This window comes from Galendromus occidentalis, unplaced genomic scaffold (assembly GCF_000255335.2).
Source record: "Galendromus occidentalis unplaced genomic scaffold, Mocc_1.1 scf7180000076694, whole genome shotgun sequence".
Lineage (NCBI taxonomy): Eukaryota > Metazoa > Arthropoda > Arachnida > Mesostigmata > Phytoseiidae > Galendromus > Galendromus occidentalis.
In genome coordinates, this window is record NW_003804683.1 from 242,234 (window position 1) to 266,579 (window position 24,346).

Sequence of the window (24,346 nt, forward strand, 5' to 3'; positions counted from 1 at the left end):
GACACCATCATGTATACGAGAAGCTCACGGAACCCCGACGACGATCGATTGCGCTCTGGGAAACCCGGCGTAGAATTACTCGCGCCCCCGCGAGCCAGTCAACTAACCTGTTGGTAATAGCGGTGTTTCTCCACTTCTTCTTGAGACGACGCTTCCGGAACAAGATCCGGATCGATCTTCAGAATCAGGGGCCAGGATTCTTTCCTCAAAGTATCTTCGACCAAACCGCCCGGCTCGGCGGCAGCGGATTTGAGAGCGAGGACATCATTCAGTCGGATCGCACTCCTGATGCGTTCGAACTTGGCCAGCTGAGTTTCTTTGTCGAGTGCGTCTCCTTTCGAAATTCCCTCCACGTCTTCTTCGTTCTTCGACACTGAGGACTGTACCGTCATCCTGAACTTCGATTTCGTGCAGCGGAAGAAGTTCTCGTGAAAGAGCTGTCAGGAGCTTATTTATTCCGGAAGAATCTCTCTGATTCTTTTCGTATGAGTCAGAGCAGAGCCTCAGAAAACGGAATCCCTGCGCACGGGCAAACGCACGGTTTGGCACCTCTTTGTTTTGATTCCGGATCCTCGCCTGCTACTCCGCCTCCTGTGTCCTGTGTGTATGATGATGATTGCCGGGGACAGATTCTATTTTTGTGAAGTTTCTTCCCGCGAATTCCTGTACGCACTGTCCGGAGATTTATTTTTATTTATCTACGTGAATTCGGATGCTTTCCTGTGTGTACGTACGAGCGTATACGGGATGCGTGCGAGAAGTACGCGGGGTGAAATTCCATAAAAATGGAATCTTTTGACGGGGGAGAGGAGTGTGGATGATGATGTCGATGATCTCTGCTGGTTTGAGCGGGATCGGGCGATCCCCTCCTCCAATTTCCGATCCTGCTCGGGGCTCTAAGAAAATGTTGGGCTACCTTACAACCCCCACAAGCCGGGCGTGATTGACGGTGGATGAGAATCGAGCTTCTTCTTGCAGGTGACCTCATCCAGCGATGGTACAGCCGTCGTAGCGAGGGTGAGACCTCCCAAAGATTAGAGCAACGTCGAAGACAAGTCTCATGTCAGATTTTGTCCACTCTATGATTAAGTCAGTCGGGGAGGGGGGCTGAATCGGGTCCTCGCACGGGGCTGCCATCCAAACGATGTGGGATCGGCTTGTTGCCTCAAACTAGAAAAAACCGAGCTCTCCGAAATCCTCCTCTCTTTCAAGAGACCACTCCGGGTGCATGGCTGCCCGGGCATCAGACTGGCATTCCAAGTGACCGACTGCCCGCTCTTCACGATAGATCTAGAGAATCGGTTCGTCTCGAAACCACTGAGAGAGCTCCACTCGAAGGAATGGGAATGGGGGTTGGAGCCCCTTAGAAATCCATTCACAGCATCCTCGCAATGACGACTGTCGACTGGGGAGAGGGAACTTGTAAGAACCCACCTATGAGCTCAGGATACAAAGATCACGGTCTACACGATCGAGTGTGTCAGGTCTAGACGATATCTGTCTTGAGCCTCACGGAAGCAGACCTGTATGCAATGAGCACCTCCCGTCGCGAGCTGATTCTTGAATTTCAGTCCAGTGAACAAAATGCCGAAAAATACGAGCTAGACCTTCGGAGACGCAGTCAGGGTCCCTCGGCCTAACCCTGGGATTGCCGAGGATCGCAAAGATCACGCCGAGAGCCCCCAGTGAGGCATCGTAACCTCATTTGCTCATCTCGACGGGATTATTTCCGTATCCCATGAATGGAGAGGTCGGGGGAGAACTTGCGCTGATGTCCATTTCAAGCGATTTCGACGATAGATCAGTGAATCGCCCCCGCTCTCGTTGCCCCGGGGATTCACCTCACATTGTAATGTATCCGGTAGATTCTGAGACGGCTCCGATGTCCTTCGGTCTCTACCCAGCAACTGGAGGAGGGAGCACATTGTCGTTTGTCGGCTTGTTGTCGCGGGGAGGAGTCGGAAGCAGTTTCCTCTTTTGAGGGAGAGGAAAAATAATCGATTCACGCTTAAGTTTGAAATCCTGTATCGAATCTATTCCTCTCGGCATCAGATGCGATCCGAGCTTATCGTTAGAGCAGGGGATTGTAAGCGTACAGACGGGAGACGGGAGCATTCTAGATGGCATTCGAATTGAAGTTCGAAACCCCTAATAAGAATTCGATTTACTGTATCGCCGAACACCGAACGTCTCTCCCGGAGTGATAGTACCGGGCATGACCAGGTCGGCATCCGCCTTCGATTTGACACGGACTCTACCTGGAACACAGGGTCGTGATTAATCCCTACAATATATGAAACAGCTAATTCGGCGACAAACGAATTCCGATCCGAAGATAGCTGTAATAGATGTTTGATGGCGTCCCTCCAATCAACACACAATCGGAGCAACGAGGGATTCGTCGTCGTTTCTCGAGAGCTAGAGAGCTTTTTCGGAGATTTGGAGATAATTGGCATCTTGAAGTGCTGAAAACGATGTATGGGATTTTCGCCGTTTGCCACGCAATGGTGGCTTAGTTCTTCGTGAAATCCGAAATTGCTCGTCTTCAGATGCTCATACATCGATTTAGCTGAAAACCCAGGTGTTGCTAAGGGGAAAACTCTCTCGTTGCGGACAAACTTTGTCGCCGGAATAGCTGTTTTATATATAGTAGGTATCGCCGAAATACCTGTTTCATATATGTATAGTAGGGATCTCCGAAAAAGCTCTCCAGCTCTTGAGGAACGACGACGAACACTCCTGGTTGCTCCGATTGTGTGTTGATTGGAGGGACGCCATCAAACATCTATTACAGCTAATCGTTTTTCCCCGCAAGATGCCGAAACTCGTTCGCCGTGACCGAGTTGGGGTTCCTCGTCGAAGGCCGAAGGCGATCACGAGAACTTCTCGTTTTCGCTGCCCGAAATCGAAGTTCAGGATGACGGTACAGTCCTCATGTCAGTGTCGAACAACGACGAAGACGTTGAGGGGACCTCGAAGGGAGACGCACTCGACAAAGAAATTCAGCTCGCCAAGTTCGAACGTCAGGAGTGCGATCCGACTCAAAGATGTCCTCGCTCTCAAATCCGCTGCCGCCGAGCCTGGCGGCTTGCTCGAAGATACTTAAATGAGAATCCTTGACGTCACCGGAAGACACTCCGCATTGAGATCCCTGAATTTTTTGGAATATAGGCAGAGTTGGATCAAAGTGGAGATATTGTCACATCAGATATCGCTTAAAGCGTGATCTACATATCGCACCAGAAATTCTTCGCCTAGATCGTCATCGAAAACAAGCTTCATCCAGTCTGAGATCTCCGCTCTCCCGGAATTTCAGGTACTGATGGATGTAGCACGCTCGATCAGACGCTTCCCACCTTCCATCGCATCGGAAAAGAGGATGAACCTGCAGGACAAGTTGGTCGTCGTGATGATGCGTGTCCTGGTCCCAGGTCGGCATCCGCCTTCGACTTGACACGGACTCTACCTGGAACACAGGGTCGTGATTTATATATAATAAGATAAGATAAGATTCCGATTTAATAAATGCAGTAAACCTCGTTATAACGTTCTTCAAGGGACCGGCCGAAATTGTCCGTTATAGCCGGAGTCCGTTATATCCGACCAAGGGGTCTGGGAAAATCCTGGGAATTTATCCCACGCGACTTGGCAGATTCGATGAGCGACAACTTTCAGCTTGTAAGCAGATTTCGCGTCCCGCTCGAAATCATGAACCAGCCGAAGCGTGCAATCGCGCATAACGTGCGCTCGAGATGATACGCACGATTCAAGCACCGGGAGACTGCAATGGCTCTCATACTCCGATACCGGGAGATCGGTCCGTTGTGTCCGTACTGAATTCAAGGAGGATTACAGGATGCGGACGCCGAAAAAGGTCCGCTGTAAGCGAAAGTCCGTTGTATCCGAGTCCGCTATAACCGACCCTCTCTACATGGTTTTCTATAGGAACCCGGTCGGGACCGCCGGAAAAGTCCGTTATAACCGAGGATCCGTTATATCCGGGTCCGTTATAACGAGGTTCTACTGTATTCGGAACACAAAAGATTGATAAATGAGTGCTCTATTGTTTCAGGTGACTCCAATCTAGCATGCAGCGGGCGAGCAACTCGAGAGCACGCGCGTCGACATATCAACGAAGACGGACGAGAGGTAGGAGAGTGTAGTTGGAGAGGTGGAATCGGGGATGGGAGAGCGAGAAGCGTAGGCCGCTGCTCCCCCTGCGCACATACACTGCTCCCGCGTTTGCCTGCCCGATGGGCTTCCCGCCGAAATGAATATATGAGTTAGTCGAGGCTTTGCGGTTCTCAGATGCAGATGGACGAACATTCCTGGGCGAAGGGAGCTCGTATGCAGTTCGTTCCTATACTCCAGCTCTGACTCGGGAGTCGGGTATCTGGTCTCGCGCGCGCAAATTCGAATGCGGAAGCGTGAGCGCAACTTACAGGGAGGATTACTATCATCGTCGGCGCCAGGATGAATTTGGGATAGAGGCTTCCCGTCGAGCTTACGGAGCGGACGACATCAAGCTGGATGTTCCCGGTATTTTCAAGCCTTGCAACCTCAATCGAGCCTGAAATACCTGAGACTAGCTGGCGCCGATATCCGACAACGATAGTCGTTGCCGCGGGTCGTCGATTCGAGCGACACAGGTCCTGACGGTATGCTCTCCCTACGAATCGAAAGACGTTAGACGTTAGCCGCGCCAGACCGAAATGGTTCGGAAGTCCACCTTTCCTGACATGGAGTGCGATTTGACAGTGTAGCGAAAAGCAATAAACTGATGGCTAATCAACATCAATCAGTACGCAGGCCGAAGGGGTCGGCAGAACTCCAGATGAAGGAGGTTGTCCGGTGCCGAATGCTCTTCAATCGTTCAGTTTGATGTCTGCGACGAGTTGAGGGGAAAGGGAATACTCGTTCGTCTTCCTGGAGGGGGGGGGGGCAACTAGACTTTTGGAGGGGGCCAGACGACCAAAAATGATGACGCGCCTTCTCGGTGTCCATATTTAAGCATTGAAACCGAAGAATTTTGGTAGGGGCCATGGCCCCCTTGCCCCCCCTGTGCGCGCCTCTGATTATGAGAGCTGTCCCGTCAGGAATTATGCATCTCTCGGAGTTGCTTCCTTGTTCGGCTCGTCCATCCACGGATCGCGCACGGAGGAGTTTTCGATCCTGAACGAGTCTTGGAGCGCCGCTTCTGACTACGAGTCTCGCGTAGAAAGAGCCGACTCCCGCTAGCTTCAGAACTCTAGGAAACAAAGATCCCTGGATTCGACCGGTGTTTGCGGGATGAGAAGGAAGCGCTCGTTTACGTCTTCCATGGCAGCAACAGCGCAGTTCGAATGCCGTAATATGATGTCATCGTGGTGGACAGCATCGTGGTGCGAGGGGAAGGGGTCCCCCGCCGCCTCTTTGCGCTCAAAGAGTTCCTCAGAATCTCATTGGACCTTCTCGATTCATCGAAAATTCAGCGATCGGTAGGATGGGATAAAACTTCCCGGCTAAATGGGGCGCTGATGAGACTCCCTCGATGAGCCGCCGGGCGTCGACATGAACGAGAAAAATTATCGTCTCCGAAGTGCCTGGTTCCCTTCCATATGTAGTCGATTCCACATTGAGATATCTACTCAGCCTGCAAACGCATTTTGCCGCCTTCAACTCGACAAGTCTGGGATTTGATTGCAATCGACTTCCATTCCAAATTTCGAATTCGGCGCCTATTCCGCTCAGCGCCTTACAGACAAGATGGCGACCGTGGCTTGATTGAGCATCTCATCGCAGTCGCCGAGTGTGAAACTCATTTTGAACTCTAGCGTTTCGAAACATCGAAGATGTAGTGCGTCCGCTCGGACGACTATCTCTGCCAAAGACTGAAGTGGCTCAGCGTTTGTAAATAGCTAGACAAAGTAGTGGTTAAGTTGGTACCAAAGCGATTGTACAGAGAGTGTCCCCCGACTCTCGAAGCAATCGGCCTTTGCACTCCTGTCCGGAACTCCAAGTGTTGAGGAGAATCCCGAGCACAAAAACCTTCAATCACACGTCGCGTATCAGCCGCAAGCATCGAGTATTCGACATCAGCGTGACGCTTCTACCTCATCGACCTGCGAACGAAGCTAATCCTGGTTATATCACCAAACGATCTTAAGGTACGGTCGATGTTGTCTACTCCGTAAGCTGAGCCCGCTCGGGATCTCGGTTCCCATGAAGCTCATGTTCGTCTCCCATTATCTTATACTGACTCAGCCGGGGAGCCCTTGCGAATCAAGAGCCAGAGCTAGATCCGATTAAATCTGATCGCTATGCTGCCGAAGCGTAGCAGTCTCGCTGAGATCGTGATTCTGAGTGCATTGGCGACACGGGCTAAAGATGTTCGTCGTTTCTGGCTCATCTGCTGTTGTTTTGCCCGTCCGAGCGCATGCGAAGGCTGTTGTTCCGGGAGCATTCTCTCCTCGGTCATTCGGTATATTGTGTCTCCTCGAAATCAAACACGATCAGAGACGCTATACAGCTTGAGGATACGCAACAAGTTCAGATGCTCGGCTCAAGGTCTCCTTCTGCCTTCTGTTCGCAGTAGGTCGCTGCTCTCGAGAGGCTTCGGTCCGTCAGTACAGCTGTCGATTCTACGTGAGATTTGTGCCCGCATTAATCCTGAGTCATGTTTCGAATTGAAGTAATTCTCCAATTGTCTGATAGCGAGTGAGGGTTGTTGCACGTTGGCGCATGTGCAGAAGCGGGGCCCAGACGTATGCGTGTTGAGGTTCTATGTAGAAGGTGCCGACGCTGCATCAGGTTGTTGCACGAAAGCCCCGTCGACGTCGCACCGGCCATCGCTGAATAAGCACCGACATTGAGTTGTTGTTTCTTCACGAATTTTTCCGTTTTGTTTTGGTAATTTTGTGTGAGCCGAGTGTGAGTGCCGATCGATTCGATTGATTGACTGGTTTTTCAACGAAATCGTCTCGATCGAGAGTGATTTTTTTTCAACGTCACGGGATAGGCCTAAGTCCTCGTGAACAGCCGAATGTGAGTTAGTTCATCGGACGTCTCAGTATTCCGGCGACGACGTATGATGTCAGTCGACCCAATACGGTCTCCGAAATCAGCGAAACCTCTTATTTCTAATCGTGGGTCCTTATTCCCTGCACGCGATTTTCCCGTCGCGATTCCCGCCCCGCGAGGGCAGAAAGCGCGGGAAAGTACATTTTGAACTATGACGAAGATCGCGATGTCTGACTGACGGGGGAACTCGATGGTTCTGTTGCAGCGTTCTCCGAGTTCGGGGGAACGATCAAGGTGTGCTCGAGTTGACAACCGTTTTTTCCTCCAATCCCAGATACTTGGAGTTTTGTGGTGAATCGCAGAAGAGCGTCGTCCCCCCTGCTAGGGCGGACCAGGCTGCGATGAGGTCTTGTTTGCAACAGCAGTATGCACTGTGATCTTCGCAAGGCTCCCGTCCAGGCGCACTGCAGACAACCCTCGCTTGAGTTACTTCAGAAAAACTCAGCGTCCCTTTCCGATAGAGATCTTTTTGCTCGGCGAGAGTGGCTGAGGTCGCTTCTCCATTTGGCTGCCTCCGTGTCAACCGAGTCTGCCGCGTCTGAAGAAAGGCTACGAGAAGGTGAGCGGAACCGCGGCTTCCGTCGAATTGAATCCCGTCGATCCCAATGATTCCTCTCGTGTCGGAGACTCGAGCCGTGAGCTCCTCTGAAAAGTGTTTCCTCGATTTGCAGTCAGCAAGACCGTCAACGAGAAAATCAGTCCGTCGCGAAACGGACTTTCTACAGCCCAGACCCGAGCTCTCGTCAGAAGCGTACTGTCGCGGCCCTTGCACGAGCCCTCATCTCGGAAGAGTAGCCCTAGAGCTTGCGAATCTCTGGTCAATTCTCTTCAGAGTAAGCTCGAATTGAGCCCGGAAACTCAGCTCTTGCTGGAATTGTCACTCGTCTCGGAGAGTACCGAAAATAAGGCTCCGGAGAGGTTTCAGTCAAAGGTGAGCCTTCGATCATCGTAGCGAATGAAGAGTTTCCCCTATGCCGCGCTCTCCGGGAACCGAAGAATTGACGGCTCCTATCCTCCGGATTTCAGGTCGGCTCTCTACTCGAACAGTCGAAAGAGTGGCTCGAGTCACTACCGGTCGATTTCTTAGAAGCAGTCGTAGCTTTAGCGGATCCAGAACTCAAGAAAAGCATCCGAACAGCTGTTGGTGATCAAGATTTGCCGAATCGAGCGAGTCGTCTCCTGCTGAACACTCTTCTGACCAATCCGGGAGAGCAGGACCAAGTGAACCAGTCCGTGGACCCCGGAATACTCGATCGATTGTCGTCCGAAGTTCTCGAGAGCGCTCCCATGGAGCCTTCCACTGTAGATAAGTTCGTCAAAGACGTGGGCCGTGGTCTCACCTCTTCCACGGAAAAATGCGAGGCCTATCTTCGCGATCTCAGCAAGGTTCTGGACCTTCGAGGTCCAGTTCTCGTCGCCCGTCTCGTTGGCGCCATGTGCAAGAGCCATCTGGTAAGTTGCGTCTTCGAAGCATTTATCGGTGATGAGTTCCCGACTGGGCTGGAGGTCGGAAGCAGGAGCAGTGGTTCCTCACCTCGATGAAGGAGGGAACCGTTTATTCTTCAGTGTCGACGGAGTACCCGCCTGAAAGAGCTTATTCCTTCCTCAGCCGAACGATGAGTTCATTTGGATGCCGACCTCGGACGTCCTTTCGAGCGGATGGCCCAAGGATCTTAGTTCTTCCTCACAACAAGAGGCATTAGAGTGGAATATCGACGTTCTGCTTCGTTCGATAGCGGCCATCGAGCCTAATCTCGAATGGAAGGATGTTTTGCGAGAGTTCGATTATCAGGGCTTCGGTGTTGGCGACCGCGCAGGTCTCCGGTTCCTTTGGCAGCTTCTCATCAAGGCTTTTGACGGAGTTCAAAAAATTCCCATGGATATCGTCTACAGGTGAGTTCTTAGCACCCTAGACTTCGCTCTCGTTCGATTATCGCTCGCAATAAAGCTCTCGCGCTGCCCAGCTCGACGGGGGCCATTCCAGTGCCTGCCTGCTGGAAGATGGGTTGAATCATGGCAATCTGACATGGGTCTGACCATCGTTGTTTCTAAAGTTCTTATTTTCTTTTACATCGTAGCAAGTGGCAAAACTCGGACTCTCAGCTCCAAATACTGAAGCAGATTCTGATAAACCCGGAAATTGTAAAGTTGACCGAGTGCTCTCCGTACACGAAGCCAGAGCCTGCCCAGGACAAAAACGGATCTCAAAGCTCTACGAGTCCTGATGAAGAAGCCACCAATCCGCTCGTCGCCAACTGGAAAGTCCTGGAGATTCACGAAGCTCTCATGAATATCGGCGAGCGACCCGAATTGACCAAGGCGGTTATCGAACTCTATAAACAAGCTGCTGCAAAGGAGGGCTGTCACGACAGTATCACCCTTGCTCTTCTGCAAGTGCGGAGTCCGATCGTTCCACTGAGACGAACACTGCTCCTCCAATTGATTCCTCACTATCTCGGCGTCAGCGCTCACAACGCTCAGGCTGTCTTACACTACGCTTGGAACGGAATCCCACCCCCGATCCAGCAGGACCTGCAGATGATCGTGAAGGATGCGATGGTAGATTACTACACGACGGGCGACGGCGAAACGCAGAGACTCACGAGGATTCTGGAGCTCGCTCAAGAAATCAAGTGTTTACAAACCCTGCTCGCAGTGCCCCGTTCGCCCGATGTGGCCAACCATCCGAGTGAGTCTACCCCCCTCTCCGATATCCCAGTCTTGACAAAGCCCTTTATCCCGGAAAAATATTCGTGTGACTCCTCGTCTTCCGTTTCCTCAATGATTTCCCTCTCACTCGCAGGTGGACAAGCGATATTGACATTCGCCATCGATCTGGCTTGCCTGGCGTCCCGGAGAGAGTACCTGAAGCTTGACAAGTGGATGCTCGATAACATGAGCTCGAATTGGGAGATTTTCATGAGAGCCTGCCTAAACTTCTTATCCATTAAAGTAATTATCTATCCATTTTCATCGGTCGTCCCTATCTCGTCTGGAATCCTCGTCCCGACCCTCAATTACTATTACTACAGTGAAATATTCCGAGGCGCTTGTTCACAATGCAGCGATCCATAAGTGTCCCTTTGTTGTTCAGTCCGTGCCTTCTTAGCGGTGGACAGAAGTCGCATGGGCCTATTTGTAGTACAGCTCGCGTTTCCATAGAAACTTGCTGCAAGCTTCCCCGTTTCCGCAGTTATGTAAATCCTCATTCCTTATGGTGAAGAACCCGAAAATAACGCGCAATGCTCTCGTTCCCAAGGTACCCTATCTAACGAAACCTTCGGTGGACGCCACAACGCATCTCATCACTCAGGAATGTGTTCATACCATGCTCAACACGCTCCTGAACCAAGTGAGCCGATTTCTCGACTTTCCGATCTGTTTGATGAAATTCCCATTCTCGGGAAGAGGGGGAAAGTCTCATTGGAGTAAAAGGATTGAAAATTTCATTCGGGCCGCTCTTATTTACTAATGGATGGATTCCTTTCCCAGATGAACGATGACAAGAACAAGATGCGTTGCACGGACATTTTCGAGCAAGTCGTGCGGATGATGGAGAACTTCAAGCAGTACATGCAGAGAAGACAACTCGGGGGACCGCCTGTCCCACCGCAAGTCGTGTTCGCGATGCCTCCTGCGCTTCCGGCACCGGTGCATTTGCCTCACAACCATCTGAACCCCCAGCCCCAGCCACCTCAGGCCGGTGTTCATAACCTGAGTGATATGGCGTATCGCAACGCCAGCATGCACTACCAGGCTGCTGGCCCGGTCGTGAACAAGGTATTCCCGGGCGCTCCTGGCGCTGCAGCTCCTCCCGCTCTGATCGCAGGCCCGCACGGAATCGCTGCCGCGGCTCCTCCGCCTCCTCCGACGTCATCCGACGAATTCTTACAAACCGGCGACCTTAGTAAAGTGCACATCTCGAAGGATGTCGAAGAGGAGGCCAACCTGTATTTTCAGCAAATCTACAACCAACAGAATGTACAGAACGATTTGATTCAGAAGTTCTTGGATATGCTTCGGAGGTGAGCTCTTCCGTTCGATAGCCTGATCCCTCGTTCGAACCCCACCATCATGATCATGAGCATAATTCTCGTATACTATCATAATCAAAGTGCCTGAATTATAATTCCTATATCATAATTCTATATTCGTCATTGTAGATCGCATATTATTATAATTCTTATTTCATGAGTGCTCTTCTTTATATCCTTAAATAATATAATAATAATCATTCCCATCTCACATGACACATGACTATCATTATCTATATATATATATATATATATATAATAATTGTATTAACGGGGGAATTCTGCTCGATTCACAGGTTCAGCACCTCAACGATCGCCAGCGAACGAGATGTGTTCCAGTGCATGATCAAAAATCTCTTCGAGGAATACCGTTTCTTCCCGTCGTATCCAGACAAGGAGCTCACCATCACAGCTCATCTATTCGGTGGCATCATCGACTTCGAGCTCGTTCGTGGACCCACCCTGACCACGGCGCAGAGATACATCCTGGACGCGGTCAAGAAACCCCAGAACGTGAAAATGTTCTTCTTTGCCATCGTCGCTCTCGACAGCTTCAAGAGCAAACTCAGAAGTTTCCCAACTTTCTGTCAACACCTACACACGTGTCCTGCCTTCAACCTGTTCCCAGATCATCTACAGGTGTGGGTGGAGCACGGAGTCAAGCAATTGGAACCGCCGAACAAACCACAAGGCACGATGCCGACCTTGCAGTCGGGGAAGATCACCCCGCAGCAGTCGCAAGTGGCACTGCAGAAGAAAGGTCCCGCGTTGCCCGTCAGGAAGCCGTCGATCGCGACAGCGGCCAACATCGATACGCTGCTGTGCGCCTCGGATAAGATCGAGAAGATCATCCAGCCGTCCGAGCAAATTCAGGACAAGGTCGGATTTATCATAAACAACTTGTCTCAGGCTAACGTCAAGCAGAAGTCCGAGGAGTTCCGGGAGCTCGTCGGCGAAGAACTCTACCCGTGGTTTGCAAACTACATGGTGGTCAAGCGTGCTTCGATGGAGCAGAACTTCCATTCGTTGTACGTGAACTTCCTCGACAACATCAACTCGAAAACGTTGCATGCTCTTACCCTGGCGGAAACCTATCGGAACATCGATGTGCTCCTCCGCAGCGACAAAGCCTCGTCCAGCTACACCGACCGCTCGTTGTTGAAAAGTTTGGGTCATTGGCTGGGCCTGCTGACAATCGCTCGGAACAGACCCATACTCGCGTTGGACATCGATCTGAAACTTCTCCTGGTCGAAGCCTACAACAAGGGACAGCAATATCTCTTGTACGTTGTGCCTTTCATCGCGAAGGTCCTGGAGTCGGCGGTGAAATCCACTATCTTCAAACCGCCGAATCCTTTCACAATGGGCTTGCTGTATTGTCTCGTCGAGCTTCACGACGTCCACGGTCTGAAATTGAACCTCAGATTCGAAGTCGAAGTTCTCTGCAAAGCCCTTCAGCTGACGACGATAGCCGTCAAGAACGCGGCTGAGCGACGTGGCTGCTTCAACACCCTGAAAGACCACCTGAAGTCCGTCGACACGCCCCTGCTGGGTCCTCCAATCTCCCACGGCCAGGGCGCGTCGCAAATGGGCAATCAACCTGCACTGACGAGCGGCCCGAACTTGAACCATATGGCCGGCAAGCCGACACCGAAGGTCAACGATATTCTTCCGATGATCCAACAGTACAATCTGAATGCGAATAACGGAGGCAACAATATCGTCGCACCGGCGAACGCCCTTCACAATGCCGGCATGCCTGCTTCGCAAAGTGGGCCCTCCGAGGAGTTCCTGCAGCAGCAGCAGCAGCAACAACAACAGCAGCAGCAGCAGCAGCAGCAACAACAGCAGCAGCAGCAGCAGCAACAACAACAGCAGCAGCAGCAGCAACAACAGCAGCAGATGGCTATTCCAGGACCCCCTCAGGGTATAATGCCCATGCCAGCGGGTCCTAATGCGATGCAGGCGCAGATGGTGCAACAGCCGCATCAGCAGATGCCCCAGCCTCATTATTCGCTTCGGGAGTTCAACTCCGTCACCCCGAGTAAGTCCTGTAGCGTGATGGCACAACTCATAATTATATTTTTGTCCTCTTTTCACTTTGTGCGCATGGCGATTGCCGGGAATCGAACCGATATCGAGCGAAGAGCCTGCTTCGGCTCGGGGGGTATCCCGCGATGGAACGCCGATGAATAGTCACTCATTCAATATTGTTCCCAAAATTCCAGCCAATCTTCCGCAACTGGTCACGATGCCGCCCAGTCCTCTGTTCCAACAATTTCCTCCGCTCAAGCAGCAGATCGCTGTTGCCGTGGAACGAGGTATTCACGAATGGATTACGCCGGTCATCGATCGTTGCCTCAAGATCGCGCTCGTCACTTGCGAAAGCATCGTCAAGAAGGATTTCGCCCTCGAACCCGACGAGAACAAGATCCGTCTGGCTCTCCACAACATGGTGCGTTCAGTCACTGCGGGAATGGTCATGATAACCTGCAAGGAGCCGTTGTTCATCACGATCTCGACCAACGCGAAAACGCTCTTCATCAGTGCACTCCGGTAAGCGATAGAATCCTCTGCATCCTCCTCGTTCGGGGTTCCTGCTTCGGAGAATGATCGATTGCATCAATCCTTCTTCCTGTTGATTCGAATCGTCGATCTTTAATCCGAATTCCTCCGTTCTCCCGCAGTACCTGCCAAAGTCAGATGCCATGCCCATCGAAAGAAATGCTTGAGCAAGCCGCAAACGCCGTAGCGTTGGAGAACGTCGAGCTGGCGACTTGTTTCATCCAGAAGTCGGCCATCGAGAAAGCCATAAGCGAAGTCGACAAGAAGTTCGCCCCCGAGTACGAGGCTCGGAAGGCTGCGCGTCGTGAGGGCAAGGTCTACTGTGACAACAACGTCCTCAACTACCAGGATCGCATGCCAGAGCAGTTGCGTCTCAAGTTGGGCTCGGTTCCTGCTTCGCAGATGACCGTCTACGAGGAATTCGCTCGCCACGTTCCTGGTTTCATCACCAACAACGAACCGCGAGCTCCGTTCGGTCACGACAGAGCTGAGTACTTCAACCAATTTGTGGGTCAACAGCAACCGGCTCAGCACAAGATGCCGCCTCAACAACCTCAGCAGCAACCGCCCCAGGCGGCGCCGTCCCAACAGGCGCACCATCCGCCGACTCCCCAACAAGCGCCGAACCAACCGCAGCCACAGCAGCAGCAGATGGTCATGCCCCGAACGAACGTCGAGGAAACGCTTTTCGACAAGCTGGCCATCGAACTCGAGATGTTGGGCACGTTCATCTCGCGCGAGGCTTCCGGGGTCGCACTACTCGCCGCCCAAATGAATCCCGTCCTCATGCACATTCATCTGGTCAAGGAGGCTCTGCAGCACTTCCGCATGCAGGGAGACATTCCAGCAGGGCTAAATCTCGTCCACAAAGCGGTCGAGGCTCTGATCGAGGGTCTGTACGCGTTCAGCCATGCCTCGGAAACGCATCAGCAGGAGTGGCAGCCGAAGTTTCGCGACACGCTGCTCATGGTCCTCCAGGCCCTCTCAGAGCGTCATTTCCTTGGACAGATGAAAGTGTGCAACATGGTGACGAAGATTTACATCGAACACCCCAACGACGAAGCGCGATTCTACATGCCGACCTTCGAATTCCTGCTCAGGTAAGATGAATATCCACAGCTTCGGCAATAATTGTACTCGCGGAGTAACCCTCCGCTTTCCACCCCCGATTATCAGAGGCTGCGGTTGGTATTTCATTGGTTGGAAGTCATCAGCCGCTGGGAGTAATTTCCGAACCCAACATATGGATTTTCGCACCCTTGCAGAGCGAGCTTCCTCAATCTGCCCATGTTGGACCTCCATCTGGGCTCGATGCTCGAGTCGTCAGGCTCCCTGAGCGCATTGGAGTTCGTCCGGGACCTCGGCCGCATCCTTGAGGTCTTCCGCGACACTGGTCTGGTTTCGAACGCCAGCTTGAGTCGCACGATGGAGTTCATCTATCAAAACCGACGCGGTCCGCCTCAGCAGCCGCCGCCGAACCAGCAGATCAACCCCATTGGTAAGTCGAGCTCCGTCCCTGCTTGAGGAACTGGAATGTTTTCGAGATTCGGTAGAGAAACTGGTCCGGCATCGTCGGCCGGCCGGCTGGCTGGCTGGCTCGATCTGATGATCAGATGGCTCATGCAATGTTTTTTGCAATCGATCCGGTAGACGATAAATAAGTCATAGCTCTTGCAGAAGAATTCGGGGCCGGTTCGAGCGCGCCCCCCGAAATCCTGATGAGCCAGCGAGGGAATCTCGGAGGACCGACCCAAATCGAATACAACAGCCCTTCGATTGCGATGATGCACGCCGGCATGAGCGAGGCTCGCAACCAAGACGATCCACCGGGTCTCCAAGAGAAAACCGAAAGTCTCCTGCGCGAATGGGTGCATCGCTTCGGGTCGAGCCAAGGCAAAGATTCGACACAAGCCTTCCAGCAGTTCGTAGCACAAATGAACTCGCACGGGATCTTGAAGACAGATGATCTCATCACCAAGTTCTTCCGGCTGGCCACCGAAATGTGCGTCGAACACACCTACCGTCAAACAGCTTTGGCAACTCAGCAGGTTGCGAACCATGCCGCCATGTCATCGGCCCAGCCGCAGGGCGAGAATGTCAACGTGGCTAGCGTGATATCTGCGCAGAACGCCTCGGCTATGGGCGCCCACCAAACGGTGAACGTGGCCCGCAACAAGTGCTTCGTGTTCCTTGACGCCTACGTCCGTCTGATTGCTCTGCTCGTCAAACTGAGCGGAGACCAAGCTAATAGCCAGACCAAGGTGAACCTGCTGAACAAGGTGCTTGGTATCATCGCGGGAGTCCTCGTCCAAGACCACGAATCGCGCGCAGGGGAGTTCGTCCCGTTGACATACCATCGCATCTTCCTCATGCTTTTCCTCGAGCTCACTGCCCCAGAGCCCGTCCTCGAAACCTTCTCCTATCAAACGCTGGTGGCCTTCTGCAACACCTGGCACGCCCTCCATCCGTCGAAGGTTCCGGGATTCGCGTTCGCGTGGCTGGAGCTGATTTCCCACCGCGTATTCCTGACCCGCATGCTTGCCATCACACCTCAGCAGAAGTGTTGGGGCATGTTCGCCCAACTGCTCCAAGACCTGTTCAAATTCCTCGCGCCCTTCCTGCGCAACATGGAGCTCGCGGCACCGATCCACCTGCTGTACAAGGGAACCGTCCGAGTGCTCCTGGTGCTTCTTCACGACTTCCCCGAGTTTCTGGTCGACTACCACTATGGATTCTGCGACATCATTCCCGCGAACTGCGTGCAGATGCGCAACCTCATCCTGTCGGCCTTCCCGCGCCACATGCGTCTACCGGATCCTTTCACGCCGACGCTGAGAGTCGACACCCTGCAGGACTGTCACACGAACCCGAGGATCCTGCCCGACTTCGTGCTGGTCATCCAACCGCTGTCGCTGCGTAAATCCATCGATTCCTACATGAAGAATCGACAGCCTGCCTCGGTGGTGACCGATCTCATCGAGGCCTTGAAGAGCGGTCCTCTCGACCAGGGTTCGAAGTACAACATCACTTTCATCAACGCAGCCGTTCTCTACATCGGCACACAGGCGATTTCGGTCGTTCAACAGCTGCAGTCCTCGCCGCAGTACCAATTCGGTGACAGCAGTCGACCTACTCCTAAGGGCTCAGGTCTTCAAGGACCCGTTTCGATGACATGGCAGGGCGTGTCGCGCACGCCACACTTCGAATTATTCGAGCAGTTGATGGCCGAGCTCGATCATGAAGGCGTTTACCTCGTGTTGAACGCAATCGCGAACCAGCTTCGCTTCCCTAACTCTCACACCGCGTACTTCAGTGCTTTGATGTTGGCTCTGTTCGCCGACAGAGAGAACAAGGACGAGGATCCTGAGATGAAGAGCATCAGCAACAACTCCACGGCGAACCATCTTCGTGAGCAAATCACTCGTGTTCTTCTCGAGCGACTGATCGTAAACCGTCCACATCCCTGGGGATTGCTGGTGACATTTGTCGAGCTCCTCAAGAACCAGCAGCTGAACTTCTGGAAATATGAGTTCATTCGGTGCGCACCGGAGATAGAAAAGTGAGTACCTTTCGATGGCCGTTCTGATTTTTTAAGCCGAAAGAATGGGGGTTTTAGGATGAATATCAAAATTCTCTTCTCGGAAATATTCATCCCGGGATCCGTGCTGATAACGTTGTTCCTCTCCAACAGACTTTTCGACTCCGTTGCCAGATCCTGCGTTGGTCAGGGTAAACCCGCAGGACTCGACTAACGCGCATCGATAAACAAGGAGTTCGCACCTGCACCCTCAGGAAGGGATTGAGCACGTTCACCATTCACGCATCTTTTTAAACAAAAAACCATTATGTAAAATGAGCGTCGAGAACGATTTCAAGCTGTGCTATTAGTAGATGAATGATTTTTTTGTTCTTGAGAACCATCGTCAAGCTCGCCTTGAATCCGCATGTGAAATATAGCTTCTACAATAGGGTTTCGCCCTATGTTTAAAGGACATACCAGTGATAGAGCTGGTTTTCAACGGTCTCGGACTCAGTCAGGATAACTTCAGCACTTCGTCAGCTATCCTAGCCGAGTTCCAATGGATGCGTGCGCTGTGTTTGTGTCTTGCAGTGAAGCTGTGGACGAGTTGGGGGACTTGTTCACTGTTAACTGGCCCCGGGATCGAAACGGCGATGGTTATATAGAATATATTCTTGCTTTGGAAATTCTATTCCTTATATGTAATAAATATACATACATAGCTTTCTTTCACAACAAAATATGTCTAGTCGTTTCTTGTAAGCCGGCTGATCGCGATATAAATTTTCATTCGAATCCGAGACGGAGCAACTGAGCTCTGAGTCATCAATCGACTCCCCGAATTTCGATTTCCCGAAGGCGTGCCCGTATCCGCAGCGCGAGCTCGGCTTCGTATCCTAACTCTATCGCACTGGTCTCAAACGTCCGAGAAGAGCCTCGATTTCCAAATCGAATGCGCGGCCCACTCAACGGGTCCAGTGACCGCGGGGTGATACAGTCGAGCCAACGTCTTGGAAAATTTCAGTCCAACGACTTGGATCGGATGGAGCTACCGCGCGTGCTACGCGACCGCATGACACGTATGATCAATTTCGCGCTCGGGAGAAGTCTCGAGGTTCTGGATCCCTCACCACGTCCTTGCGGAACCACTACCTGTGAGAAATACGAGCTTTCCGCCCGGCGCAACGATTCCTCACGGTATACGTTCACCTATATTCATCCATGTTCAGTTCATGTACAATTTATGCTTATCGAGCACACTTCTGAGCGGTCCCTGCAAATCCACGATGTCTGCGATCGGCAGCCCGTCAGGCTCGGAGCTATGCGCGTGTCTGCTTCAGCGCTCCGGCAGACGGTCTGAATGCGCTCGGTACCCAAGGTTCTGAGTCCAGCGTCCCGGATCCAGGCTGCTCGCGGCTGCTCCGACGATATTTCTGAGACCAGGCTGCTGCTCTTCGGTAGCTTGGGGACAAATACTAATTCCAAGTCCCCCTGCTGATCGTCAGTGATACTTGATGGTCCTCAGTCAGATCGCCCGAAATTTCTGACGGGGCGTGATTCGCTCAATATCCTCGCGGAAGATCGAATACTCTGATCCTTTCCTCGGTCCTTCCTTCATCGATAACACTACAATTTTCTCTGGGCTTCAAGACCCCCGGAGGTTCGGAACTCGCAGAAGGTACCGGGTTCCCCGGTCTAGTTGGGAAGGGAATATTGAATGACTACGCTGACGAATGAGAAAGCAACGATGGAGCCGCTGTAAAGCACGACGATGTCACGCGAATACCTTATCATCGTAGTCGACTGACGACGAAAGCAGTAGCCGCGACGCTCAAAAAGTCCATTCAGGACAAATGAAAGCGGTTGATGCGAGCCACGTGTCTGACTTGGGGTCATCGGAACTCTGAAAGTCAGTGTGCCGCCTAGTGATCGGCTCTACTCCGCATATCATTGCGGAAACGGGCATCGATCACGAGTCTCCCGAGCCTCGTTCACAATGGAGCTTCGTAATATATAATTCTGGCCGCGGATCACCCTGGAGAATTCAACGACGTATTTTCATTTCTCCATCGACAGAACTACGCTTGCCTTCCCAGGCCATCGGTCGTGAATGGCTTCCACAGGGGACAAGACAAAGAGAACTAAAGGACAACCGTTCCCGAGGCTTGCCTGGATGCTTACAGGGAGTGCTTGGAAGTGAGTACTCGACCTCGATACATTCTCGGATTAGGAGAGGAAGATGAAGGAGCCTCAAAATTTAGCAATATCCCACGCGAAAATGCGAGGCAAGCCTCAAACGATATCGGCAGCGGAGTTAGTGTGCTTCTCGTACGATTCGACGTCCCGGAGAACGGAAAATGTGATCGAGCTCCGTGAGAAACGATCCCAACCACAAGGGAGGCGGCACGGGAGGGTATCTATAAGGTGAGCCATGTTTGGGAGAGATAGATGGACTGTCGCTTCGATTCTCAGAGAATACTTGGGAGACGAGAATCTGTTCGTGGAAGACCGAGGGAGAGGGACTCAATGGAGGCCCTGTGGTAGATTCCAAGCATAATTTGTATGGCAGCTGGGAGGTCTCAAGCGGATTCTCCTGTACTCGCTGGGTATCGGGTCATGTTCCAATCCATAAATGTAAAGGCCACGGGACGAAGACTTTGTACGGTACTTGGGCTACCCCCCGGCACCGTTCCCTACACCTATGAGCTCAAGCTTATCATCGTGAGAAGCAGCACGGGAGGGCGCGTCGGGACCTAAGGCAGCTCAGGCAGTGAGTCGAGGGAGCTCCTACGCTACGACGCATATATCAAGCAACACGCTTGCGTACGGATTGTTGGATTGCTCGAGACGGCCTCACGATCGAGAGCTGAATCAGGCTCGGAGTCTCGAGGGGCAGCATTGTTTGTCGATAGGATGATCGGTATATGATCACGCAATTTTATCGGAGAAAATTGACGCTGGGCCCGATTTTCTCCCTGACCTCGCGGCACTAAAGGTGGGAACCTCAAGTTCAGGTGTGAAACGACAGTATATGTAGCTTATGCTCCTCCATAAAAGGAGGGAAGCATGAAAAACTATCAGATGGTGAGTCTGATAGTCTCATCATAACGGAGTGAATCGAAACTTCCGTTCCAAAAATCCAGGTAGAGCGTTGGAGGACATCAAGTGTCGAGCCTTCTCCGCGGAGCTTTTCGGAGACCAGGTCCTCCCTCCCATCCCGTCTCCTTCTTGTTCTGGTCACGTGGCTTTTGCCCGGGACCATATCGACCCAATCGTCAGATGGATGCCGCGCAGCACGAAGGGCGCCAGGATCCATGTCAAACTTCTCGCGGGACGCTGAGCGAACTCTTTACCGACGAGAGGAAAAAAAACGAGAAGTGGATTCAAGTTCTTCAAAATCCTCCTCGACTCCGTGTCATGTCTTCAGCACAATCGAAGGGAACTGCAATCCCTGGGCACTAGTAGTATCTCAATGTTCCGCCACGATACCGATCAGGATCTAGGTGTCTATATATATATATAGATCGATCCCAAGCGGACGAATCGCGAATCCGGATTGCTGACAAGCGAGAGGCGCTCTTACTCGGTGTCAGTACGGCATCGCGAGCAAGCGCGCGCATGTCGTTATGGCCATCTCACCTTTCTTCAGGCAACGGGGAAACTTCAATGATCAGCATTGCGTAATGAATTCAGGTCGAGCTCTCATTGGTTAGATTATTTCTCCCGAAATCGGAGGGTGCCTCGATCTGGATCCATCGGATACTTCTTTCAGCGAGCGAAGTCGGAAATTGATGAAAAGCATGAGACTTGATGAGTACCCGATCTAACTTCTGATTCGAATGCGGGCTGGGTGAATCAATACGGAAAAAATATCGTTTCCCATTAACACCACAAAAAGAATGAGATCGTATCTCCCATAGAGCTTTTTCTAATAATCATATTCCAGCCGTCATAGTCGAATCCACGATCTCACTTGGCTGGGCTTCCGTACGCATCCCATATTAACAGAGCTCGTATTCTCTTTATCTGCCCAGGGCTGGAATTCCCGCTCGAGATTTTTCGGGAAGAATCGCGTGCTTCCGACGAGACCTCAGCGCGGGAGATAGACACAGGCAACCATCATTGTGCGCATCGTCGATGGTTCGCGGCAGAGGTCCAGCCGACGGATGTCGCCTCAGCACGCGACGGTGTCGTCTCCGAAAAGCTTGCTCGCCGGGCTGTCGTCTGTCTCGGCGTCATCCACCGTCGTAGAAACGAACGAGACGACCCAAGGCTATATTTTTGGGCTTGTATTCCGTTGACATTCTGCCTTGTTCCGCGGTGTCCCTCGAGTTCCGCTTGTCGCATGTTTCCGCTTCTTGTGTCAATCGTCAGAGTCCTCGATAGTTTTAGATGGCGGCGCGGCGGTGGGGAGGTTTCCATGTAGTTTGTTGGTCGAACGCCTGTGTAAGTGTCGTATATCTACTGTTCATGTGACAACCAGAGAGCGGAACTCGCTCGGTCGGACTGAGCCCAATTCCATGGATGAATACTGAATACTCCCGCTCTCAGACTTGAGGAATGTGCGGCACTGTGAACCCTGGAAATCATTGCAGAGGACATGGTCACCTCCGACGGAATCTGTGATACCGCCGCACACACGGAGCTTGTCTGATGCACGTAATGATGCTCAAGATCGAACGAAGGGATCTGAGGATAATGGCGAAGGGATGATGCTTTTGAAAATGTCTCGACTGATTTCGAACCGCCGGAGAGAATCTTGTAGTTCAAGTCACCGAGCTGGGCGCGCCTTCCGACCCGGTGCTCGCGTCTTCCGGGATTTCATCCAGCGAAGTCAGTGGGAATGTGATGAACTCCTGATGCCGATGCGGTCTGAGTGTCGGTAATGGGCGACGGAACTTCCACCGTCTGGCAAGTATTCGCTCGGATTCGACTGCAGGCTTCTGTTCTCAAGAATCCATGTCCTGCCTGTCAAGGTAATCACTCCTCCCAGATATCGAATCAGAGCTCCATTTTGTGGTCGGAGAAGCCCGTCATCCAATATTCGGTCGTCAGATCAGCGCTCAGGTCGGGAGAAACCTGTATGAAAGCAACCAGTCATCCTCCGCCCAGAGCATTGTATTATCTCCGACGGTTAAGCAGCCTTGGAATATTCCAATCCGAAGCCAGGAAGTCTGAATCAGTTTGATTAGGTTTCCACAAGAACGAAATCAGCTCCCTTCTTCCTTGCAAAGCACAACTTCCCATGTTCCATTTCGGGCGACCTTCAAAAGTGCAGCCGGGTTACCATGTCCACAGAAATTCATCGTCGAGAATATATTGATCACATTCCGGTTGCAGTGATAGCGAAATCCTCCGGGTACACAATCGCCAGTACGACAGATGAGATCGAGTCCCGCTGCCTTCAGGAAACTCAACACCTGCAACGACGAAATTTTCTTCCCCTTTCAGCGTCAGTCCCGGCACCGTAGATGATTATTTTAGCAAAACTGCTTCGGAGACTGTCCTGTACGGAGTAAGGCTCGAGCCGCCTTCCGACTACAAAACCTTAGACTGAATATTTTCATCAGCGAGCAATATTCGCCGGGGATGTACGACCTAGCTTATGTTTATATCGAACTCAATCCTCGAAGCCCCTCGATGACGCTATTAGCTTTTCCTTCACATCAGATAAGTGCTCTCCAGACGGCGACTCGCCACCCTTGATGAAGGTATCGCCGGTCTCCTTCCCCTCAGGATGTTTCGGAGCGACAGGGTGCCGGCGAATGTCATAAAATGATGAGTATACTAACCTTATCGGAGCCATAGCCGCAGGACTCGTCGGCGTGTCCAAGGAAGCCTGTACCTTCGATCGGTTCGGAGAAAACGATTCCAGCAGCAGCTCGCTCGAGTGTGGGGAGCGGCCTAATTATTCTCCTCACGCTGTCGATGGTGTGAACATGTCTGTTGAGTCCCCCGTGGCAAGCGAATATTCTACCCGCAACAACACTCGCTAGCGGGAGGAAGCCGAAGAATTCCATGAGCCTGTGGAGATGGCTCAAATGGTAGCCGGACAGCGAGCCACTATGCTCGAGGTTGTCCGCAGACAGCCAGATAATTCGAGGATACACAAATGAATACCATTCACTTCTAAGGACCTTTTGTACAGATGGGTATCGAAGCGGTATTTGATCTCAGCCTTCAAACCTTTTCTCCGTGTCAGCTCATTCGTCTCCTGGGCTCCACGCAGCATCACAACGCAGCTCGGATATAGCAGTTTGTAGCTCACAAGGAGACAGACCACCTCGAGCGAATTCTTCCCGCGATTGACGAAGTCGCCAAGAAACAAGTACGAGTTCAGAGGCGGGTGCTCACCTACTTCGAGCAAATCCAGAAGGTTTCTGAAGTCACCTGGGGCATCGAAATACAAATATCGAGCTGCTCGAGAAACGGGGCTCTCTAGGCTAGGGAACTCGAGTGCTATCGTGATGAGTCGGAGCATCCTGGCTCGGTCTTCGAGGGCTCATAGACTCTCCTCAATTCACGACGGTCCGTCGTACCGAAAAATTTTGATGAAAGAAATCATGGGGAGCTCCGGCCCTTGGACTCTCGGATGTCGTCGGTCCCGATCCGAGACTTTGTCAGTGAATAACAATTAATTAGAAGTTGGGCTCACCAAACAGACTGCCACAAATCGTGACAGGCCCAGCGATTTCTGTGACTGATTCCTCTCGTCGGACGACCCGTTGACCCCAATCGAGTATGTATTCCACGTCCTCCCGGCTGAGTTCAGAAACCAGGTGAGTCGTTTTCCCAAAGTCGATCAGCTTGAGAACAATGTCTCGAAGACGTTCGCGATCCATCCTGCGGTGCGCCTGTTCCTTGAATACCAGAGCTCATTATTTTCTTTATCGGATGGAGCTTGGCCTGTCTGCGTGCTTACGACGGTACAGAAAGTACCGAATTCCATTGGCCGTTTCGTGTCGGACGAAACACGAGCGGAGGCATCGGTGACGCATGACCTTCCTCTGCTTGCGAGAAGTTCAGAGAGGCAAGTCTTTCGCGGGATCTTCGTCAACCAAGGAAAAAATGGAAGAAGGGATCCCACGTGACAGATGACAGAATGCAGACCCTTACTTCACAGCTCATCCCTCGAGCTTCCGACCGTGAGGACACTAGGAACAACGAA

At 52.1% G+C, this 24,346-nt stretch overlaps 3 protein-coding genes across 3 annotated transcripts in view; 1 reads left to right on the forward strand and 2 right to left on the reverse strand.

Moving 5' to 3' along the window:
* LOC100907500 (TBC1 domain family member 20) overlaps nt 1–500 on the reverse strand; it is a 2,532-nt gene extending 2,032 nt beyond the window's left edge. Inside the window, exon 1 of the mRNA XM_003740012.2 lies at nt 108–500. Within this exon, the coding sequence (XP_003740060.1) occupies nt 108–392 (285 nt within the window). The 5' untranslated portion in view covers nt 393–500. The remainder of the gene's footprint in view (nt 1–107) is intronic.
* A 7,846-nt stretch (nt 501–8,346) lies between these two features.
* Not1 (CCR4-NOT transcription complex subunit 1) lies at nt 8,347–17,920 on the forward strand. The gene is given in 12 exon segments (XM_029110528.1): nt 8,347–8,511; nt 8,669–8,952; nt 9,138–9,748; nt 9,863–10,011; nt 10,319–10,411; nt 10,552–11,084; nt 11,390–13,137; nt 13,322–13,679; nt 13,793–14,758; nt 14,924–15,156; nt 15,336–17,217; nt 17,350–17,920. Coding segments are annotated over 12 exon segments (7,083 nt in total). The 3' UTR covers nt 17,411–17,920.
* A 4,468-nt stretch (nt 17,921–22,388) lies between these two features.
* On the reverse strand, nt 22,389–24,020 carry LOC100907787 (serine/threonine-protein phosphatase PP1 isozyme 7-like). The gene is made up of 4 exons (XM_003740014.1): nt 23,834–24,020; nt 23,316–23,568; nt 22,971–23,202; nt 22,389–22,598 (listed from the first exon to the last, which is right to left on the reverse strand). Exons 1-4 carry the CDS (start codon nt 24,018–24,020, stop codon nt 22,389–22,391), a joined length of 882 nt encoding a protein of 293 aa, XP_003740062.1.
* Nucleotides 24,021–24,346: the final 326 nt, after the last annotated feature.

Excerpts from the sequence above, each read along its gene's own strand:
- LOC100907787 (XM_003740014.1), bottom strand. The coding sequence starts at position 24,020 with ATGGATCGCGAACGTCTTCGAGACATTGTTCTCAAGCTGATCGACTTT. Across the intron at positions 23,569-23,833 it reads GATTTGTGGCAGTCTGTTTG|GTGACTTCAGAAACCTTCTG; the intron begins GTGAGCCCAACT and ends TCGATGCCCCAG. Across the intron at positions 23,203-23,315 it reads GATACCCATCTGTACAAAAG|GCTCATGGAATTCTTCGGCT; the intron begins GTCCTTAGAAGT and ends CCATCTCCACAG.